Source organism: Mauremys reevesii, linkage group 10, assembly GCF_016161935.1.
Source record: "Mauremys reevesii isolate NIE-2019 linkage group 10, ASM1616193v1, whole genome shotgun sequence".
NCBI lineage: Eukaryota > Metazoa > Chordata > Testudines > Geoemydidae > Mauremys > Mauremys reevesii.
Window position 1 is genome coordinate 30,080,831 of NC_052632.1, and position 22,244 is coordinate 30,103,074.

The window sequence follows — 22,244 nt, forward strand, 5'->3', positions numbered from 1 at the left end:
CTACTAACAAGAATGGACAGGCCTGTCACTAGAGCTGAGGCTGAGAACAGTAGGGGGTGCTGTCTGCCAGGAGCTAAGATATGGGATGTGGACCTGAAGCTGAAGAGGACCCAATGGGAGCTGGAAAGAATCCACTGATTGTCCTTCCTGTGGGAACAAATGATATAGCTAGATTCTTGCTGGAACGCATCAAGGCTGACTACAGCAGGCTGGGGAAGACGGTTAAAGAAATGGAGGCTCAGGTGATTTTCAGTGGGATTCTACCTGTCCCTAACAGAGGAGAGTGAAGGTGAGACAAGGTTATGATGATTAACAGATGACTCTGGCTGTGTTGCTAAAAGGAGGGCTTTGAGGTGTTCAATCACTGGGAGGCATTCACAGGGACTGTTCTCATGGGACGGGCTCCACCCAAGTAGAGAAGAAAATAGACTTCTGGGATGGAGGTTGGCACGACTGAGTAAAAGAACTTTAAACTAGGAATTCAGGGGAGATGTTCATGATGCCTGGTTCTAACAATGAGCAGGAGGAAAACCACATAACGGAAGATACAGGAATAAAGGAGCAACAGAGGTATGAGACTAGACAAGAGGAAAGACAGTACCAACACCCCTGACAGTAACAGGTAGGCAATAATGGCAGTGCCATGACTATACCTAATCAGGCGAGGAGTCTGCACAAAGGCAAACAGAAACAACTACGATGTCTACACAGCGATGTAAGGAGGCTGGGTAACAAAGTGGAGGAACTAAAACTACTGGTGCAGGAAGTGAAATCAGATATTATAGGGATAAACATAAACATGGTGGAATAGTAGTCACGATTGGAGCACAAGTATTGAAGGGTAAGTTGTGGTCAAGAAAGAGAAACAAAGTAAAGGTGGTGGAGTAGCTTTGTATATTAACAATGAGGTAGACTGTAAAGAAAGTAGAAATGATGGAATGGATAAAACAGAATCTCTTTGGTTCAAAATCACTTTGGGGAAAAAAGGTAAAATAGGCTCCACTGGGATAGTGCTTGGGATCTGCTACAGACTCTCAGGATCTGATCTGGATATGGACAGAGACCTCTAATATTTTTAATGAAATAAATACTACTGGGAATTGTGTGATTATGGGAGACATTAATTTCCCAGCTACAGCTTGGAGGACACGCAGTACTAATTCATGATAGAGCCTAAATATCCCTGGATGTGATAGCTGATAGATTTCTTCACCAAATAGTCACCAAACCAATAAGAGGAGATGCCATTTTAGATTTAGTGTTGATAAGTAGAAAGGACCTCATAGAACTGGCTGTAGAAGACAGCTTTGGTTTGAGTGATCATGAGCTAATTCAGTTTAAACTAGATGGAAGGATAAACAACAATAGGTCTGCAACTAGGGTCCTTGATTTCAAAAGGGCAAATTTAAAAAAAAATAGGAAATTAGTTGGGGAAGTCGACTGAACTGAAGAACAAGGATATGAATATTTAGGAAGCTTGGAATTGCTTTCAGTCAAACTTGCAGAAGCTATCTGAAGCCGGCATCCCAAGCAAGTGGAAAAGTTCATAGGGAAGGGTTGCAGAACAAACTGAATGTACAAGCATCTCAAAGAGACTATTAAGAGAAAGCAGAAAGTCTACAAGGAACGGAAGATGAGAGGGATCAGCAAGAAAAGCTCTCTCTTGGAGGTCAGAAAGGGTAGGGGGAAAGTAAGAACTGCCAAAAGCCAAGCAGAGTTGGATCTTGCAAAGGGAATTAAAACCAATAGTAAAAGGTTACATAGCCATATAAATAAAAAGAAAACAAGGAAAGAAGAAAGTGGGATCACTAAGTACTGTGGATGGGGTAGAGATTAAAGATAATCTGAGCCTGGTGCAACATCTAAAACGAATACTTTGCCTCAGTTTTTAACAAAGGTAATGAGGAGCTTATGGTTGTGGCAGGGTGACTAATGGAAATGAGGATATGGAAGTAGAAATTACCACATCTGAGGTGGAAGTCAAATTCAAACAGCTTAATGGGACCAAATCGGGAGGGGGTGGGGGCATCCAAGAATATTAAAGGAACTGGCACATGGAATTGCAAGACCATTAGGAAAGATTTTTAATGAATCCACAAATGTGGGGGTAGTATCCTATGACTGGAGCTAATATACTACCTATTTTTAACAAAGGGAAAAAATTATCTGAGAAACAACAGGCCTGTTAGTTTGACCGCAGTTGTATGCAAGGTCTTGGAACAAATTTTGAAAGAGAAAGTAATGAAGTACATGGAAAAAATGGTAATTGGGATAAAATACAACATGGTTTTACGAAGGGTAGATTGTGCCAGACCAACCTGATTTCTTTCTTTGAGAAGATAACTGTTTTTTTTAGATGAAGGAAATGCAGTAGGTCTAATCTACCTGGATTTCAGTAAGGCATTTGATACAGTTTCACATGGGAAATTACTAGTTAAATTAGAGAAAATGGGGAGTGATATGAGAACAGAAAAGTGGATAAGGAACTGGTAAGTAAAACTACTACCCTGGCATAAGATCCTGGGCAATGCTAACAGGTGTTACTGCAAGCTGCTACCATATTCTTATGTGTTGAAAAGTTCTTATGAGAACATCTTAACCCCTCAGATTTTCTTTTTACCTTCATAAACTTGAGAAAATTCCTGTGCGAGAGGAAATACAGACCCATTTACGCGTGAATCCGCTTAACGTGCAGTAGTGCCATGCCTCCCAGTGCTACCTATTTAACACACGAGACTCGTTAACACGTGGTATAGGAACTTGCTATGTAGTGCTACAGATTTGCTCACTAACTCGCTCCCATAGAAATTGACAGGAAGTGCAGAGCAGAAACGTGTTGTACGTCTTTACCGCCGACTAGGGGAGGGGGAAGAAAGGGGCAGTGCTTTAAGGACAGTCCTTTGCTGAGGCAGCGCTTTAACGTTACTGCCCCTGTCCTCTCCCACCCCCTCACCCCCCACCGTCGGCGGCCCTGCCAGTAGGGACGGGGAAGGCAAAAAGTGCAGGGACATTAAAGCAGGGGGAGGGGCGCAGCAACGTTAAAGCGCTGCTGAGGCAAAGGACCCTGCAGTGCTTTAAGGTCCCTGCCCCTTTTGCCCCCCCTCGGCCACCGATGGTTAGGGGGGGCAAAGGGAGCAGCTGCCCCAAGGCCGGCGATTTAAAAGTGTCCGGGGCTCCGGACGCTGCTGCCACAGCAGCAGTGTCCAGAGCCATGGGCCCTTTAAATCACCACGGGAACCCCGGGGAGAGCGGACCAGGCGGCCTGGAAGGGCTGGCTGGGGGATGCTGACCCCTAGCCCTGCCCCTTCTGCCTAAGGCCCCACCCCTTCCCCGGGCCAGAGCCATCCCCGCCCCGTACCGGTAAGTGTCCTGAGTCACTTTCACCCCTGCGTACTGAAGTAATAATGTTTTTATTAGATTACACATTTGAATTTATATTCTTGCAAAGCACCATTAACAGATAGGCCTGCAGTATTTGGGACACTGTGAATATGTATGTAATCCTAGATAATTATACATGTATATATAGATATCTTAAGATATTTCAGCATGGCCCTCTTAACCCGCAGTCCGTTAACACACGGTCATGACGGCTTGATTCCCGACATCCATGCGTAAACAGGTCTGTACTGTACTCAGAATTTGGAGTATGTGTCTAATGAAGTTAAAGACTAAGAATAAGACTGTTAAGAATAATTCAACTCCTTGTTGCCCACTTCTTTGTTAGTCTTTTCAGTGTAGCTTTATTCACCTACTGCAATGGTGATAAATCACCAACTCCACCAATAACAACATTACTTCTATAGAGCCTTTGATCGAAGATTGCAAAGCACATTGCAAACATTAGTTTTGTAGGTAAGCATCCTTTCCACAAGTGAAGAAAACGAGGCAGAGATAGCACGAAGTCAGCCAGGATCCTGCCTCTCCCAGGCATGTACTCCAACTACTAGACAACACTATGCACCCACAGTAAATAAAACTACCTGCCTTTTGCTAAGAAAGGGGTGATCATATCCCTTTTAAGGAAGCCCTAAGATGCAAATAAGTTTGTCCACTAATAGATTTCAGAGGCCTCCTTATACAGATAAAGCATTTATAACAATGAAGAATTTTTAAAGAGATATTTGGCTGTAAACCCTCTCACTGAATGACAGCTCCAGCTAAAACTCAGCTGAGGAGATACACTCTCTCTGAAGGATACGACCAGGGATGCAAAGGAAAGAAAAGATAACCTGCCCTCTACCACTCTGCCAGTTGACAGACTCCCCACCTATACAAGAAGAACGTGGAGTGGGAGGGACTTGAGGAGTCTCCTCTGTCAGCCCACACAGGGATTTGGCGGTGGGGGAAGTAACCCTATGTATGTTTAAAAGAACAAAAAATCCTTAAACTTTTCTTCTACCCCAAGGAATATGGATATTAACCCTAAGTCCTGCTGCTTGTGGGCCACTGGCAAACATGTGATATCCACATACACAAGCAGCTCAGCTGTTTTTGCTTTTTAATTCCCTATGTCACCTAGTCAGCCTTGTCCTTGAACAAGTCAGCCTGGCATGTACCCAGAGAGCTTCATAACATTACCACTGGACAGGGCTCTGAGTACTGAATTTATTAAAGAACTTTCAAGTCCTCATGAAGGGCCCAGTTCTGCACCCTGACTCACAGTGTACTTTAGTCCATGAGTAGCCCCATTAAGATGGGGCCCAGTTATTCCACTCCCTAAGTGAACCTGGGTGAATTGCCATGTCATGAAGATAATGATGGACTTCAGCCAGGGGCGGCTCTAGCAATTTCGCCACCCCAAGCACGGCGGCACTCCGCGGGGGGCACTCTGGCGGTCGCCGGTCCCGCAGCTCCAGTGGACCTCCTGCAGACGTGCCTGCGGAGGGTCCACTGGTCACGCCTGCGGGAGGTCCACCGGAGCCGCGGGACCGGCGGACCCTCCGCAGGCACGCCTGCGGGAGGTCCACCGGAGCCGCGGGACCGGCGGACCCTCCGCAGGCACGCCTGCGGGAGGTCCACCGGAGCCGCGGGACCGGCGGACCCTCCGCAGGCATGTCTGCGGGAGGTCCACTGGAGCCGCGGGACCAGCGCCCTCCCGGCGACAGGCAGAGCGCCCCCCGCGGCATGCCTCCCCAAGCACGCGCTTGGCGCGCTGGGGTCTGGAGCCGGCCCTGACTTCAGCCCAGAATGGCAGGTTGATCAAATCAGTCAGACAAAACAAAGATTTTTTTGTTACATTTAGTGAGCGTTAAGGAGAACGTTCACAATTACACCTTCTAAGGACTTATTTTTATGTAACACAGATGTCTTTGGAAACAAAACAAATATGACATATTGTAAAACTGCACTTCACATCGTATACACTTCAGAGTTACTACCGTATTATTCCTTATTACTTGGAGTAATAAACCTGGAGTAAAGAAGATACATTACAATACATAACACTAAACTAAATACTATTCAAGCCCAGCTACTATTACACTGATCTGCTATTGTGAACAGGAAAAATATTCACCAGTATATTTTAAAAACACATAGTAGGTGCTCAGTATATGTTGAATTTTGGCTATACGAGGAAAACCAAAAATATTTGCCCTTGGCATGTGGGCATTTTATACACATAACATCAAAACATCTGTAACTGTCCACACTTGGCAGCACCTACAACCAGCCCAGATTAAAAGACACACTCAAAACCAATCCTCATTTTTCTTACTATTAACAAACATGACACACTCAAAAGTCAGTATGGTTTTCCATATTAGAAGCTTAAAGTAACTAATGGAACCATTCTTCCATATTCTCAGAATTTCTTTTGATGACTAATGAGCGTGGCAGGCAGCTTAAAATGACAGAGTATGAATCTAGATGAAAGCCTTTTGCTTCACTTTTTAGGTAAGATAATAAGTAATATAGAATGTAGCTTCTATCACAATATGAGATTTTCTATGGCCTTTCCTGAAAACAGCTGTACTGGTGCAATCTTGTGTGATTAAACTGCCAGGAGTATTGGCTTGTTGGCACAGATACTAAGGAATCAGTGATTTAACAGACTATACTAGAAGCTTTAAAAAACTGTTTCACATTTTATTTACCACAGCATGAAAGTGCTGAATATGAGGAAAAGGTACCAAAGGTTTAGGGGGTATGCTTACCTTCCAGCAGGTCTCTTGCCAGACCTGGTTCTGCCCCTGTGGACCGAACAAAGTCTGACAGGACCGCGTCCATATCAAGAGTCATGTGATCATGTAGAAGTGCTGCCACACACGCAGCAGTAGCAGGATTTGTTGGTAGGCTACAAGACATCCATCTATAAATGAGAGCAAAAATACAGAGTTCTAGATGTATTTGTCATAGTAGGCTATAAAATATTGGAAATCACACGTTTTTTCCCCAAACAAAACACCCAATTAAATTTTTTTTATAAAATGACAATAAAAGGTCAAAGTTACAATGATTAAAAAAAGAAAATACATTTACATAAATATCACGTTGATAGCATTTATGATCTGCCTCTGCCTGGGCTCACAATCTGTTCCAGTGATTGAGTATTTTAATAACTACTTCTCATCTTTCACACGTCTAGTGTTCTTTTCTATTTTTCTTTGCTCTTTTAAAATATTCCTTCTGCACAACTTTTCAGTGTACAAGGAAGTTATAAAATTAAAACTCCATAAGAGTAGGTGTTAAATGTCGAAGTCTGCAAACAGGCACATGCTTAACTCTAAGCATGAGAACTGTCCCATTGGTTCAGTTAATGTGCTTCAAGTTAAACCTATGCTTATCTGGACCAAGGCCATATTGCATGACCTTTGTATTTATATACTTTTAATATAAATACACATATATTATAACTCATTACTTGTTCCCTTATTTATTGTATCCATATCTGTACCAATACATAGGTTATTTCTATTGTCCCTGCCTGGAAGATGTACTTGATAGGGAATCTATGTCTTCTCCCATTTCCTCGGAACTAATGCTGTCTTCCTCATGGGGGTGCTGTGAATCATGCTCACCATCACCAACAGCAGCAGCAACTTGTACCTCTTTTGTGTGAGAGGCTGTATTAATGAACCTTCTAAACATCTGCATTAGTGCATCTCTTTTAAGTACAATAATGATGACAACCACAATGAATGGAATGACACCAAAAGCTGCTACTAGGCCAATCTCCAGACTGTTACTGCTCATATTTCTGGAAGGTGGTGGGTATCTACTCTCCCCAATTCCTTTCTATCATTTAAGTTGACAGTCTGAAGGGACCCACACTCACTTACAATGGCAGTTTCTCTCATTGGTTGTACATGCCTTTCAGCATCACAATCAATGACACGTGCTAATAATAGAAATCTTGTCAGGACCACACAAAGCAACACCTTTCACTGTTGCAGGAGCAATTTTTTTTTCTTCCATATCAGCATGATTAAGAGAAAAACACATTTTCAAGATAACATTGTACATTTCTTAAGAAAGCCATTGTTACATGACTGATCTTTATAAACACTTCCCTGGTTTCCCTCAAATGTAACAACTATTTAAAATATAAACTTACATACTGCAAAATACTGCACAACACACCAACCCCACTCAAAACTAACTGGAATGGAGCTGACTACATTTGTTATACAAGTTCATTTTCATCTTGAATTAAGTAATTTTCAGGCAAACAATGAACCATACTACTATAAATATTACAGACACCATTGTAGTGTAGTAATCCCAGCATACTCTGCAAATGGATTCTTTCTTCTATTGAATTTCCAGTGATGAAATTCCCCTCCCCCCCTCAAAAAACCAAAACAAAACAAAACAAAAAAACTAAGAAGAAGTTAGGAACAACTACCACAGACACAATGTGAAAGTTGGGCCCTAATGAAGTCAATGTGAATTTTACCATTGACTTCAATGGGACCAGGATTTCACCCATGCGTTCTGCTTGCATCAGATGCAATTATAGATCACGTTAATAAAATTAAAATAATCCCAATTGTTAGTTAAAACACAATCAATAAAATGCTTTACTTAAAAGCCATCAGCCACCTATTTTACAGAAACGGTTCCAGGCCAGCTAGAGTAATTACTATTAATTATTTAATATCAGGGGATTCACAATAGACTTTAACATCTTCCTGAAGTGGTAGGAAGTCAGGTTTCCTTTGCAGAATGATTCACTTGTTTTATAGCAAAGTGATGCAGTATGTGTTCAGCAGCTTACTGTAGGTTGTTTGTACCATTCAGTTGCTGAGAAAAGTAACAATCACACCAGTATGTGACAATGACTCATGGCCTAGGAACCAGCACGTAGCAGCTAATGGAACCACAATCATAGCTGATGAAATGCAAATATATTCTTGTTTTTGTATAGATAATGGATTTTTTTATACAAGCAGTATGCAATTAAATCTTAAGCAAGTGAAATATTTTAAACGTACTTAGAAAAACACTCTGGAAGCCACCTTTGCCTATTGTGTACTAAAAACAACCTCTGGAAACAAAACAGAAGGGTTTTTCATTTTCTGTCATGCACAATTTTTCTTTACAGTGTCAAAGCAAAAATAATTGGGAAGGAAAGTGCACTGTATGTCCCATCTCTGGCATTTCCTGACAGGCGCAACATAGCCTTGTTTATGTGCAATCAGGAGCTTTTCTTTAGTATTTTACTTTCATTGTTGACCAAGTAAAGTGGCCTTAAAATAGAAGTAGCTTTAGGATAATTTGTCCCCAGAGTTTTTAAATCAACCCAGAGGGGAATCTCTCTCCTATATTCATTTTTTTTCTAAATACCCTTGGATCTAAGGAAAGGTCTAGCCTTTGGGTAACAGATTAATAAGTATTAGATACAGTAGGGGAAATATTCTTGCTTATTTCCTGAACAAGTAGAAGCTAATCTATTTTCATAGACAACTCTCCCTACAAAAATTTAGAGCAGTTGTTTTTAAGAATGGCTGAATCAAACATATTTATCATATAGTCAGTATTCAAACTTCATTTTAAGGAGCTTTTGAGGATTGTTAAGGAATCAGAACAGATCAGAGAGGAGATGGTACAAGTTAAATGGTGTAGGATATAAATGAAACTACAAGTTTTACTTTTATTCAGCATCTATCATTCATTCCATCAAGAGGCCAAAGCTAATCTTTAAGTGAAAAGATCAGATGAATGTGTAATCTCATGGGCTCATTCATGCTTTTGCCATGAGTCAAGAGTAAGGGGAAATATCTTTTTGTGCTGCACTGGGGGAAGACTTTTAGTTGGCTCCTGGTTCTGCCACTGCAGCAAAGAGGGAGTAAACTGTGCCAGGTCTAGAGCCAATGCAGTGCATGTTCCCCAGCATGCTGGTGCAGCTATACCCTGTGCCTCCTCTGTTCTCCCCCTCCAGCTCACCTGCACAAGAGGGGAAGTAGCAGCTCTGCAGAGTCCGCTTCCCCTCCCATACTGCTACCCATGATGTGGGTAGCCAGTACTGACGTGCGAAGGGGCATTTGGATGCTCTTATGCCTCTGTGCTAGGTAGGCCACACTTTAGCACACTCTCCCTCACGCCCTGCATTATAGCATGCGTGTGTATGTATTCATATATACAAACAAACAGACTCTTCTGAAGTTTATTTTAACAGCTGTTGCTCAACTGGACATTGTCAAAAGGTTAGGAATTTCTTGAAAGAAAGCCCTCAGTGATAATTAGGTTTCAGAAAATAGCCCTTACAATAGGGTAGGATTATCATTTAAGTTTAATAATAAGTAAGTAAATATCTTGGATTTCTTGGCATCTCTCTCTTCAAAGGACTCAAAAGCACTTTATAAAACTACATTTATAGACATGCTACGAAAGGATCATTTCACCAGCTACGAAAGCAATTGCTGTATAGGGAATGGTTTGTCCCTCCTAAATATGTGGTGCACAAAAGACCTTGAAAAATGGGTCCATTCAAACTGTAAGCGTTGGAGATGAAGTCAAATGTGAGCGGGCAATCTAGGCCACAAACGTTTTTATTTAATTTACTTACATTGCACTCATCATTGTCATATCAGGCTGCGTTTCAGAAAGGTAAGAGAACCACTTTCACAACTTTTAGCACAGCTGGACAAGGGAAGGCTATAAAAGTTCACCTAGAACCAGTAATCAAGGGAAACATGGAAAGATTTACAGGGCCTCTTACAAGAAAAGTGCAAGCACTTCACGAAAGCCCATTACCTTGATAGATTATGGCTAAATTTGGCCATAGGGTTACAGTTTGGTATACATTCTATTCAGCAGTTGAATTTTAACAGTTTTAAGAATAAGGTACGAAGGGAGTAATGTTGCGGCTTCCAATATTTTCCTAGTAAACACAGATTAATTTCTAAAATAGCTGCACACAAGGAGAGGAGGGGGACAAACAGGAGAACATTGTAACCAAAAATCCATGACAATTTTCTTTATGACCTGGAGAACGGATGAAATAAACCTGCACCAGAAGGATGCAGACATTCAGAGTCAAGTTTACAGAGCTTGTTGAAGATGAATGATGCAAAGCATTAGTAAATTTCAGATCTTAATCATAAATGACTCATCTGGCAGTAAAAGTTTGTGGTTTTTAGAAATGTGTATATTCAGGGTAGTCAAATACAATCATTAATCAGTGCGGGGGACAGATCATTCAAAGATTTGGAAATTTTAGCTGTATGTCAGTCTGAACGAGTCAAATCATGGATCATCTGTATAATAGCAATATTTCACTATTTTTAATGCTAGGTTTCCCCCTCCCATTATTTCAAATATCTTCTGAAAAGCACTTCAGGCTGAGAAATATTTTGTGGCGTAACATGGGTTCCACATTCCCAAAGGTTCTGTTGGGTCAATGGGCAAAGCAAGTTGCTAGCTAAGCCAGAAGGCCTAGATAAATCTAGTCTGAAGAGATATGTCATCGTGCCAATGAGAGATCTGAACAGGTCTGAAAACAAGATCCAGTGACTAGCACACTGTTCCAGTAGAAAGCGACCTTTCTTACAATAATAAATATCACCTATTCCCCCCACAGCCACACACAGTAATGTGGCTGAAAGTAACATATTATTAGGAATTTATGGTGAGTCAAATAATATTACAAAATGTGCACAGGCAAAACACTAGGGGTAAAGCTCCAGCGCCATCAAAGTTAATTACAAAACTCCCATTGACTTTTGTTGGGGCCTAGACAGGGAGCTGGATTGGATGACCTAGTAAATCTTTCCCCTCTCCACTATCTATGACTCTGCAACTATGAGGGATGAGTGAACCCCAATAGGGTCAGAGATCTGGTTCGGTTAATGAGCTGAAAGTTTGTATGCTTATCCCAAAGGCATTAACACTTCCTTTTCTTGGACAGTAAAATCAGTCTGCATCCTACTTATCTTTTCCTTCCTAGCCCCACACATTTATCAATAGATCCCTCTCCTCCTCACAGCTGTGGTCCATTGATCCCTCCCAATTCATGGCTATGGCTGGTCAACATGTTTCTGTCAAAACTATTTTTGATGGAAAACTGGGTTTTCAACAAAATGAGTCCCTCCCCGCAAAAGCATCTACTTTCTACAGAAAAATAAAAGAAATGGAATAAATTAAAACCAAAAACCTTCATCTGAACATTTTCAGTTTGAGTTTTCAGTTAAAAAACTCCAATATTTCTGTATGGAAAAACACCTCCAACATTTCAGCCCAGCTCCCCTCATAACCCCCTCTTTTTTCTTAACTTCATGTTTATGATTTTAAACACGCATGTTTGACTGCTCAGTTTCATAGTTTTTCTTCCTGGGTATTTTCCATAATGAGACAGAAAGACACAAATCAAGGATATATATTTTATTTAGTTGATTTAGTACTACCGAAAACATGACACAAGCCATAAATAGACAGTCCATCTACCATGTGTGTGAGGGGGTGGGACCCACAGCATTTCATTTATATTTGCATAAAGAGATTTTTGGTGTGGCCCATCAGAGAGATGGGACACGTTCAAACCTAAATCTGGAGTTTAAAACTAGAGAGAGGCCTTAACCAAGCCTCCTCAGAGCTAATTTAATATTTGAGGGATGTGCAAGATTGGCAACACTAGAAACTGAAGTCCTCTTTTCACAGGACAGGTGCAACACAGGCAGCAGTTAAGGCTTTTCCTCTCTGCCCAGTCACTACATCTTGGTCCAGATGAGGGCAAGTCCATGGACAAGTGGCTAAATCATTCTCTATTCCGATTTAATCTTTGGCCTCAATTCAGAGGCTGACAGTCATTTCTGTTAATGGAATTTTGCGACAAGGATTGGCCTGAGATCATATAGATGACCAAATAAATATATTTACCCATATTGATAACTTTTGGTCAGCCTCAACTTGGGAAAAGACTCAAAACATTGACTTGAAAGTGAATGGCCCTTAAATCCAAATATCCTGAGCCATCCAACCCACAATGTAAATGAACTAGAACAAGGTTTTCTTAAGCTTGAAATCCTTGAAATATAGGAAAGCCAGAGCCATCTCTCAGTGCCTTTATGACATCATGAATCACCTCTGCATTGCTCTCATGGTGACACAGGTCATCAGAACCCCATACTCTGTGTGTGCCAATAGCTTTGTAGCTCACATGTAACCCATCTCATAAGTTGCACCAGAGGTTATGCCAACAGCCTAAGCAGTTTTTTTCCCAAAAGAGATGTTGCCTTGTGTTGTAGACGATTCATCTTCCAAGACCCATACATACAAATAGAGAATACTTGGGCATTCTATTTTTAATGCCACTCTGGCTGATGTGGGAAGAGAATGCAACACACTGGTAACTGGACTATGGCCACAGCTGCAACTTTTACTGAAATAGAACAAGTCAAACTGTGGCATTATCCCATTGCCAATGCTCTCTAAAGTAGTAACTAATCAGAAAACCTAAGAACATCTACTTCTTGGAGAAAACGGGGGCATCCTGCTTTATGAGGGAAACTGTGAGAATCTTGCCTCTGTATGATGGGGGCAGCATATAGCACAAGCCGGTAAGCTCTGTTCTCCCAGCTTCCTTCAGTTTAGGCAAGAATAAATCTTTCAATCAGACTTTCTGATAAAAGGTCCTTTTCGCCAGAAAGCCAGTTTTAGTAATAAAAACACACCCAGATGGGACAGGAAAGAAAGACTTAAGCAAGGAAAGAAAAACTATAAGGAAGGAGGCAGTGACTCACGACAAATTAGAAATTCAGAATCCAGCTGGCTGCCAGACTTTTTGTTCTAACCAAATGAACACAGCACCTCCTACACTACCGAACCATCACCATGTTTGCTACTAATGGCAATTGTAACTATTAACACTTGCTCACTCTCATAATGTTGCATACCCACTTGGAGCAGATATCATCAATCTATGAAAGCACAGTCTTCCTCAAAAGAACAACATTCTTCTTACGGACAATAAATGCATAAATAAATTTAATACTTAGCACCTGAGGTTCTCATTTATTTAATATCAGAATCCTCTCAGAAGAGGAAGTTGAAATCCACTTTGAAGGACTACAGAAAATGACTTTCAGAAATGCCATGCTGTTTGCATGCAACGGACAAAGGGGTTGAATCACAAGCTTTTCACTTCTGAAGATTTAAAATTAAAAACAAAGACAGCTAATAAAAATACACTATGAACAAGATCGAAAGCCCAGTCAGTAGAAAGGTTTCCATCAACTTCAGTGGGCTTTGGATCAATTCATCTGCTCCCATAGACTTTAACGCCAGAAGGGACCATCATGATCATCTCATTTGACCTCCCGCAAATTGCATACCACAGACCCTCACCCAGCCACTCCTGTAATAGGCCCATAACCTCTAGCTGAGTTTCTGAAGTCCTCAAATCTCAAGTAATAGAAATGGGATGAAATTTGATACTTGCACTTGCACAACCTTGCATTTTGCACTAGGTACTAACAACAAGAACTTTTGCTACAAACTAGGGACTTATCAGTTGGAAGCTACAGAGGAGGAAAAAGACCTGAGTGTGTTGATCAACCACAGGACAACTATAAGCCACCAATGTGATGTGGCTGTGAAGAAGGCTAATGCAATCCTGGGATGCCTCAGGTAAGATGTTTCCAGTAGAGATAGGGAAGTGTTATTACTATTATCCAAGGCACTTGTGAAGACCTCATCTGGAATACTGTGTGTAATTCTGGTCTCCCATGTTTAAGAAAAATAAATTCAAACTAGAACATGTGACGAGACGGGCTACTAGGACGATCAGAGGAATGGAGAACCTACCTTATGAGTGGAGACTTAAGGAGCTTAGCTTCTTTAGCCTACAAAATGGAGACTAAAGGGGCAATATGACTGCAAGATGAGCACTCAGAAGGGGGAGAATTTATTTAAATTAAGGGCAAATGCTGGCACAAGAACAAATGGCTATAAACTGGCCATCAATATGTTTAAGATTTAAATTAGATGACGATTTCTAGCCATCTGAGGATTGAGTTCTGGAACAGCCTTCCAAGGGGAGCAATGGGGGCAAAAAACCTAACTAGTTTTAAGACTGAGCTTGATAAATTTATGGAAGGGATGGTATGATGAGATTGCCTACACTGGCATGCGGTCCTTCTACTGCGATTAGCAAATATATCCAATGGTCGGAGATGGCACACAAAGGTTATTTATTTTGTTAATGTGAATACTCCAAGTGTCTGATTAACATTGCTGACTCCTCTTGACTGGTGAGGCAATGTGAAGGCTAAGGGCAAACTGTTATCCTTTTCAGAGGGGCACCATCTCTCTGCGGTTGAATTTGTATTTTTTTTTAATTTGCAGACATGTATGGTACAAAGACTCCCCAGCTTTACATAGCTCCAGACACTGAAAATAATTTTTACTGAGACATACCACATTTTAAAGTATTTTAAAAAATGTCACTTAGTCCACCCTTTAGATAACTGAATTCAGTAAATAAAAACAAATCTACGAAATAAAAGCACATTTGATGCAGCAAACAACTGGTTTCTTTTAACTAAGGCTTTCATAATTTCTTCCTCAGTTTTCTCCATGTGAAGTGCATCCCATAGCATTCAGACAGTTACATGAAGACTTTTCATTCTCTTTTTACAGCATTTCTAAAGATGTTCCACTTTTGATTAGAAACATTTTGCCAAATGCACATTTGCAAAATAGCCGAACAATTATTAAGGAAGAAAGCAAAATTAAACAATCAGATCCATCAGATTAGATTTGCTTTGAATTTGAGCTGACAAACCATCAACAGTAAGGGAACTCGAGTTAATGCTGTTGCTCAGCTTTTAGTTCACTAGGTCACAAAATTGCTCAGAAAATCGTCTGCCCAGGTAACAAGGTGGTGAATTATTAAAGAAAGAGCAGCAGCCTGAGTGACAGAAAGAAAATGTGTCATCAAAAATAATTGATAGGAATTACTTTGAATCTCTGAAGTATTTATAGTGACCAAGACACAGACTCAACTCTGTTAGTAATTAATATAGATCATCTGAGAGAAACATGGCTATTTCCAAACATGGATTGTCTTCTCCTGAGCCTTGGTTTATAAGGTTAACTTAATTTCCACTTTATTTTATCCACCATGGACCTCCCTCAATTCAGTAAAGCACCTCTATTCAGAATACCACTTAAATACATGCTTAATTTTCAGCATTCTAAATGAATGGGACTTAAGTATATTAAGGTTAAGCATTTACCTAAGTACTGTCCTGAACAGCAGAGGACTTAAGCAGATGCCTAAGTGGTTTTGTAATCCACTATGAGTTTGTGTTAGGAAAATTCCCACGACACCAAAGTCCACAATATATGTAAATTGGAGCTGGTTGAAAAATGGACAGAATTTCACACAAAGAAAAATGAAATTTCAGATTTATTTCTGTTTCACAGGGTTCAAAACAGAACAGAGAGACAAGTAAGGAAGACTTTATGGGTACAACTGTCCTGGGCACTTCTGACACACTCAAATCTGAAATGTTACATTTGCAGATGCAGAGAACACTTTTCAGGGTTACGCCTTTTTTTGGCAATGGAATAACACAGTACTGGTTGCATTTTGTTAACACAGAATTTCCAGATGATAAAATCTTGTATTGAACTTTATCCTTTTCCTCATATCCTTGAAAGCTGGAAAATTGAAATAGGAATAAGTGCCTGAAAATATGAGTTGGCTGGAGAAGAATGAACAGCAGTGTCTTTGGCAGTGATTAAAGAAACGTGAGCCTAAGTATATCGTTATGTAATATTCGAGTTTAAAAGGGCCTGATTGTCCTCTTCCTTCCACTTCACAGTCATTTACACCTGTGCAGAGTGAGTGTGAAATGCTACCAAGTCATAACAACATTTTACATCCATTTTGCACAAGTGGAAATGACTACACAAGGAGCGGGGCAATGGAGAATCTGGCCCAGAATATACAAGAGTCTTTGGAGCGGGGGCGGGGGGTGGAAGGAAGGCACCAAGGGAACCTCCTTCTGTTCTCTGTGTGCTGGCTTTACAAATGAATATATAAAATAAATAAAAATCACATTGTACCAGTTGACACAGTTTTTAATAGGAAACTGTTTAGAAAACACCCTGCACAACTGCATCATTAAAATAGTTTTCTATTAACTTTATTCTACAGTGCCTCTAAGCATTAGAATTCATAAGCCTTTCTTAAGTAAGATTTTGGTGGTTATACTGTGTCTGATAAAATACAGGAAAATACTAGCACATTATACAGCTACAAAAATGTCATTGCTTTCAATTCATTGGCATCTGTCCAGAATGGCAAATGTGTGTAAGCAAAAATGTGAAAAGCTGACATAAGGGTAATGATATTCTCTACATCTCTATCACTGCAAGGAGTATATGGGATTTACTGGCAAATTGACACTCTTTGCTAGAATGGATTCCTTACTATGTCCATTAACTATATTGCTATTATTTTGGGGGTAGGAAAATGAGCAACTGACACCTTTTGGAAGGAATCAAAAAGTTAACACTATATATTCCAAAATCAAGTAGAAACAATAGTTTAAAATATAGTTCACCGAAGAAAAAAGGCACAATTCTGCATGTACATGAGCAATATATGTGGGAATTAACATAAATGCCTCAATTTTTTAAGTTACAGACACTCATCTACATGACCAATTAGCGTATGGCAAGGTGGGATGTAAATCTACAGCACTTGAGCCTTCCATGCACAAACTGACCATACAGACAAGCCCATGCGGTTATAATTTCTAAAAACTAAAGATACCTATTGACTCAGACATATCTGAACCATTTCTGTACAGAGAAAAAGAGATCTAGGCCCTGATTCAGCAAAGCCCTTAAGTTGTACTTAACTTAAAGCATATGTTGAAGTATTGCTGAAATCAAATGACTAAATGTTTTGCTGAACTGGGGCCATAGGGCATGTGGTAGGGTGGAACCTGTTTCTGTTAAAGAGCAGAATCAAATACTGTAAACTTTTATGCACGAGATTTGAAATGTCAGAGAATTTCTGGATGTCCAATTGCTTCTAGATTTTCAGATGATATTGGTTTTTCATTTGGATCTGGTAAAGAGATTACATCCCTCTCTGCTGTAGAACTTGCCACAGTTATCGATGTCTTTGTGATTCTATTATTGCAGTTCAACCTACACTTCTCCAGTGGGAAGCTCTAGCTGTTACATAACTTGGCTACTTGACAGTTTTGCAGTGTTAGCCACAGAGACCCTGTAAAACCAAAGACTATGCTGCCTTATTCTATTCGCCTCAAGGCACAAGTCAAGTTGTGACATTATCTCTATAGTTCTTCTCTTGTGGTTTCCCCATAACTGCACATCATCTGGGTCTCTAGACTTTCCCCCATCTTTTTGGATACTTGAGTGATCACTCTTTTCCCCAAATGCTGTGATGGTAGATGAGGTCATTTAGGGCAGTTATAGCCCCTCTAGACATGACCATTTGGGCAGCTGGAGAAAGGGCTGTCTCATCTAACTGCAGAGTTTGCTTGCCCCAACTGGTCTGAGAAAGCTCAAGTCTCTTGCCCTTTAAGGCACAGTCTAAGCCAATCTCTTTTCTCAGACTCTGGTCTGAGTGTTGGTGATGAGGTAGGAAGTCTGAGTGTGGGTGTGCAGTAGTAAGTCTGTTGGTGACATGATTTCCCATGCTGTACCCGCACCTACAGACTGATTGGCACATTATAAGAATTAGAATACAAATAATCAAATTTATAGGGTAGCTCTTTACGAGCTTTAGACTGCATAGGGACATTCTGACACATGACCATCTGGTTTTATTTTTTAACCCCTAGGAAACTGACCCATCCTGAAATGTTACACAGCATTGGCACTGACCATATTCCTCAGCAAAAATGGAATCTCTGGGACATAATTTGTCATAAGGAGGAGGGAGGGTTTCTGTGCACCAGGTGGAGGAGCTGAGTTGGGATAAAAGATCCTTACAGGCCCTGTGTCCTTGCCATGCCAGCAAGCCTCCTCTTATACCTCAAAATGTATTCAAGTCTTGCCAAGATCCCTATGTTGCCTGATGCTGGGAAACAGCTGAGGACAAGGGGTTCAGAACAAAGCAGTGAGAGAACTAGGGGTGGAAGAGGTGCAGGTGGAAAGTGGGTGGGACTGGGATTCTCTTCAGCCACTTGTAAGCAGACAGGGGTAAGGCGGTGGGGAAGGAAGAGAGAACAGGTGGTGCTGACATCCATAGGGAGAAATGGGCTGAGAATTCTCAGCTCCAATCCGTCACTTTAGACATCTGAGGAATAGTACAGCAGCTTCCATCCAGATTACAGAATTAAGACAATCATCCAACTTCAGCATGATTCTAACAGCAGGAATCTTTCCATTCTTCTGCTGAACTTGTTGGTAGAATTTGATACTGCTGATGAGAGGTCTTATTGCATCATCTTACCCTTCCAGACATGTTACAACATGTTGTCAAAGCTCTACAGGGTTTCAGTGTAGCACATATTGCTTCTTGTCCTGCTCTTTTCAATTGCTACTAACTGCTCCCATTGGGTAGGATATACAATTTGGAATCAATCATCCATTGGCCAATGAGACCCAGATTTACTGCAGACTACACCGTTCTCGATATTCTGTAATCACCAGTTGTGATACCTTTAAACTCCCTGAAGCTAAATATAAACACATTTTACCAATATTTTATTGTTTTCCCCACTAACATTTCTTCTCCCCAAACAAATCCATGCAACTTCTTCCCTATAATTTACATCTATACAAGGCAATCCTAATAGATAGGCAAGCACCAATTAAATAAGTGTCTTCTAGTATTCCCAGCTTTTAAGAAATGAAAACAATCAGAGGAAATACAACCCTGCTCTGGAGACTTTTTTTTTTTTTAAACTCACCACAACAAAGTTACTTGAATAGTCTCTGGCCTGAAATCTCCACTACAGTCTATATCAAAAAGACTTGCAATCATGAAATTGGCATTATAAACAAATGCTGTTTAATATATAGGTACATTTAAAGCTACTGCACTGTTATTTTGCATCTCTCTTAACCCACAGATTTGAACTTTGACAAGCTGAGAGATATGCCTGAAAACCATCTCTCAACTGTCACATTATGGCTGCTGAATTTTCAAAGTAAAAGCCTACTCAGTCTGGGTCGGAACCGTAAGGGAAGGGAAAACTTATCTGTGTATGGTGCCTCTCTGATCAATACCTTTCACTCTGTCCTTTCCCCCGACACTTTCAGTATTGCCACAAAAGGATACCATACTTTTCTCACTCCCCTGGAATTAGGGTGACCAGATGTCCCGATTTTAAAGGGACAGTCCTGATTTTTGGGTCTCTCTCTTATATAGGCTTCTCTTACCTTCCACCCCCGTCCCGATTTTTCACATTTGCGGTCTGGTCATCCCACCTGGAATTCACATGCCACATTCAAAAAGCAGCCAGCAACCAGTGTCAGAAAACAAGTCGTGCTTGCTGATAACATTTAATCAGACATTTGCTGTTAAGGATTTCAAACCTGTGGAATGGGATTTTTAAGATGTGACTGGCTAAATCTACAAAATGATATTTGACTAATCATCAAATTACTATAGCAACTATGCTCAATAACCAAGAATCCTTATTTATGTTTTAGAATGATAAATGATAGCCCTTTGACAAATTGCCACAGGGTTTGCTGCTCACTGCTGGGGCACCTCCTTGTGGCTCATCTGGGAATTAGCTCTCAACCAGTCTGATGCCCCCTCCTCTAGTTCCTTGACCCAAGGTCTCTCTCTCTGGACTCAATTGCTCCCTCTTTGTGGCTTGGCCCTCCACCTAGGTCACTGCTCTTTTCCCCTTCCATTGTAACAAAGTCTTGCTGGATGAAGTGTCTCAGGCAGTCCTTTGTTCCACTGCCCAGATGGTGCCACTTCTCCAGTGGCTAGTAGGGAACCTGGGCCCACCTATTACTCTGGGTTCCAGTCTATGCTATGCTGTGAATAGCAACCACAGTCTATACAATTCCAGACCCCTTTGCTGTTTCCGTGGGCTACTTCCCACCTTTCATCTCTTGCTCTGCTCTCTAAATGCTGCCACTGGAGTTTCCTATTTCGGTTTCCTTAGGTTCTTGTCACAGTCTGTATTCCCAGGCAGGATTCCAAGACTTACTCCCTCCTAGGACTCCTCCTTGACTCTTGCCAATTCCCCTCCACTCTAAGGAGTGACTGCAGCCCTCCTCTTACCACCAACTTCCTCTCTTTATGCCTGTCCCAGCTCCTCCCCCAGCTGGGCTTCATCAGCTATTAGGTTTCTTCAGCCCTGACCCACCTCCAGGTGCAGCCTGTCACAGGGTTAACCGGCCCTTTTTACCTACTCGGGCCTTGTATGAGATGGACACCCTATCACACCTTCCTAACCTTGATTTTCAGGTGTCTACGTGCAGGGGCGGCTCCAGGCCCCAGCACGCCAAGCGCGTGCTTGGGGCGGCTAGCTGCGGGGTGCGCTCTGCCGGTCGCTGCGAGGGCGGCAGGCAGGCTGCCTTCGGTGGCTTGCCTGCGGAGGGTCCGCTGGTCCCGTGGCTTCGGCGGACACTCCGCAGGCAAGGCGCCGAAGGCAGCCTGCCTGCCGTGCTTGGGGCGGCAAAATACCTAGAGCCGCCCCTGTCTACGTGAAAAAAACTTACATAAATACTACAGACATATTCTTTAGTTGTGCTGTAAACAGGAAAAAAACTAAACTAATAAAAACAGATGAGTACTGCTTAAATTAGGAATATGTCTTTCAGCTCTCTATTTTTACAAAAATAAGAATGTAATGTAGATTTTTTAAAAAACAAAGTCTGGCATAATTATTCAATAATGGATGCTGGGAGAGATCACAGAAAACTTGATTGCTGTTTTAGTCTAGCTAGATTTGATAGTTTATTTTAAACATCATTGTTTAATCAGAACATCTACATTTTTGTCTGCAGAGTAAGCAAACCAGTTCCCTTTCTGAAAATTCTTCAACTGGAAAAGAGGCCTGGTCCAGGGCTTATAGCACCAGCCTGGCACTGAGAAGATCCAGGTTTAATTCTTTGCTCTGCCACACTTGCCGTGTGACCTAGGGCAAGTCATTTGGTTAGGCCTCTGGTGTGCAGTGACAATTCTTTTTCTTTCTCACCAGTTTTATCTCATTGCTACTGTGTGTTCTTGCTGTCTGATTGTTGTACCATCTACTGTCATATTTATACTTAAGACTGTAAGCTCCTTAGGGAACTGATTGTCTTTATTATGTGCTTGTATAGTGCCTATCACATTGGGGCCTTGGTCTATGACTCGGGCCTCTAGGTGCTACCACAATACAAATAAATAATATGTGAATAAATAAATAAAAATAATCCTGCTGTACCTCAGCTTCCCATTGGTAAAATGGGGATAGTAGTCCTCTGCCTCACAGAGGTGTTGGGAGACTGGATACCTGCCCATAAATGAACATTACACCAACATGTACCAGAACTGGAAAAGCTGATAATGCAGGGATTTTGAAAGTATGGGGTTTCGATATGCTCAACATATTTGTGTGTCAACATTTTCGAACTACTGTAAAAACAAGTGAGCTAAATTTTTTGGGCCAGATTTTTCAGTGGGTCTCCTTAAATTTGCAAGTGCACAATTCTCCATACAATTTAATTTGTGTGCAGATCAACATTTTCTCACGCAAAACAAATGTATTTGCATTTTTATGTACTCAATTAATGCATTTATTGACATTTTCCCAATATGGACTTTGTTTTGCTACTGACAAACATGCACAACTCCTATTAACAGA

The 22,244-nt window shown here is 41.1% G+C and overlaps 1 protein-coding gene across 17 annotated transcripts in view; it reads right to left on the reverse strand.

Annotated features, from left to right (window-relative positions):
* OTUD7A (OTU deubiquitinase 7A) overlaps window positions 1–22,244 on the reverse strand; it is a 310,046-nt gene that overhangs the window by 108,187 nt on the left and 179,615 nt on the right. For 14 of the 17 annotated variants that reach the window (XM_039492114.1, XM_039492108.1, XM_039492112.1 and 11 more), the window contains one exon: window positions 6,159–6,313. In XM_039492114.1, coding sequence (XP_039348048.1) covers window positions 6,159–6,309 — 151 coding nt within the window. In that variant the 5' untranslated portion in view covers window positions 6,310–6,313. Of the gene's footprint in view, window positions 1–6,158; window positions 6,314–6,928; window positions 7,223–22,244 lie in introns of those variants that run through there. The other 3 variants (XR_005585578.1, XR_005585579.1, XM_039492101.1) reach the window with 1 other exon arrangement.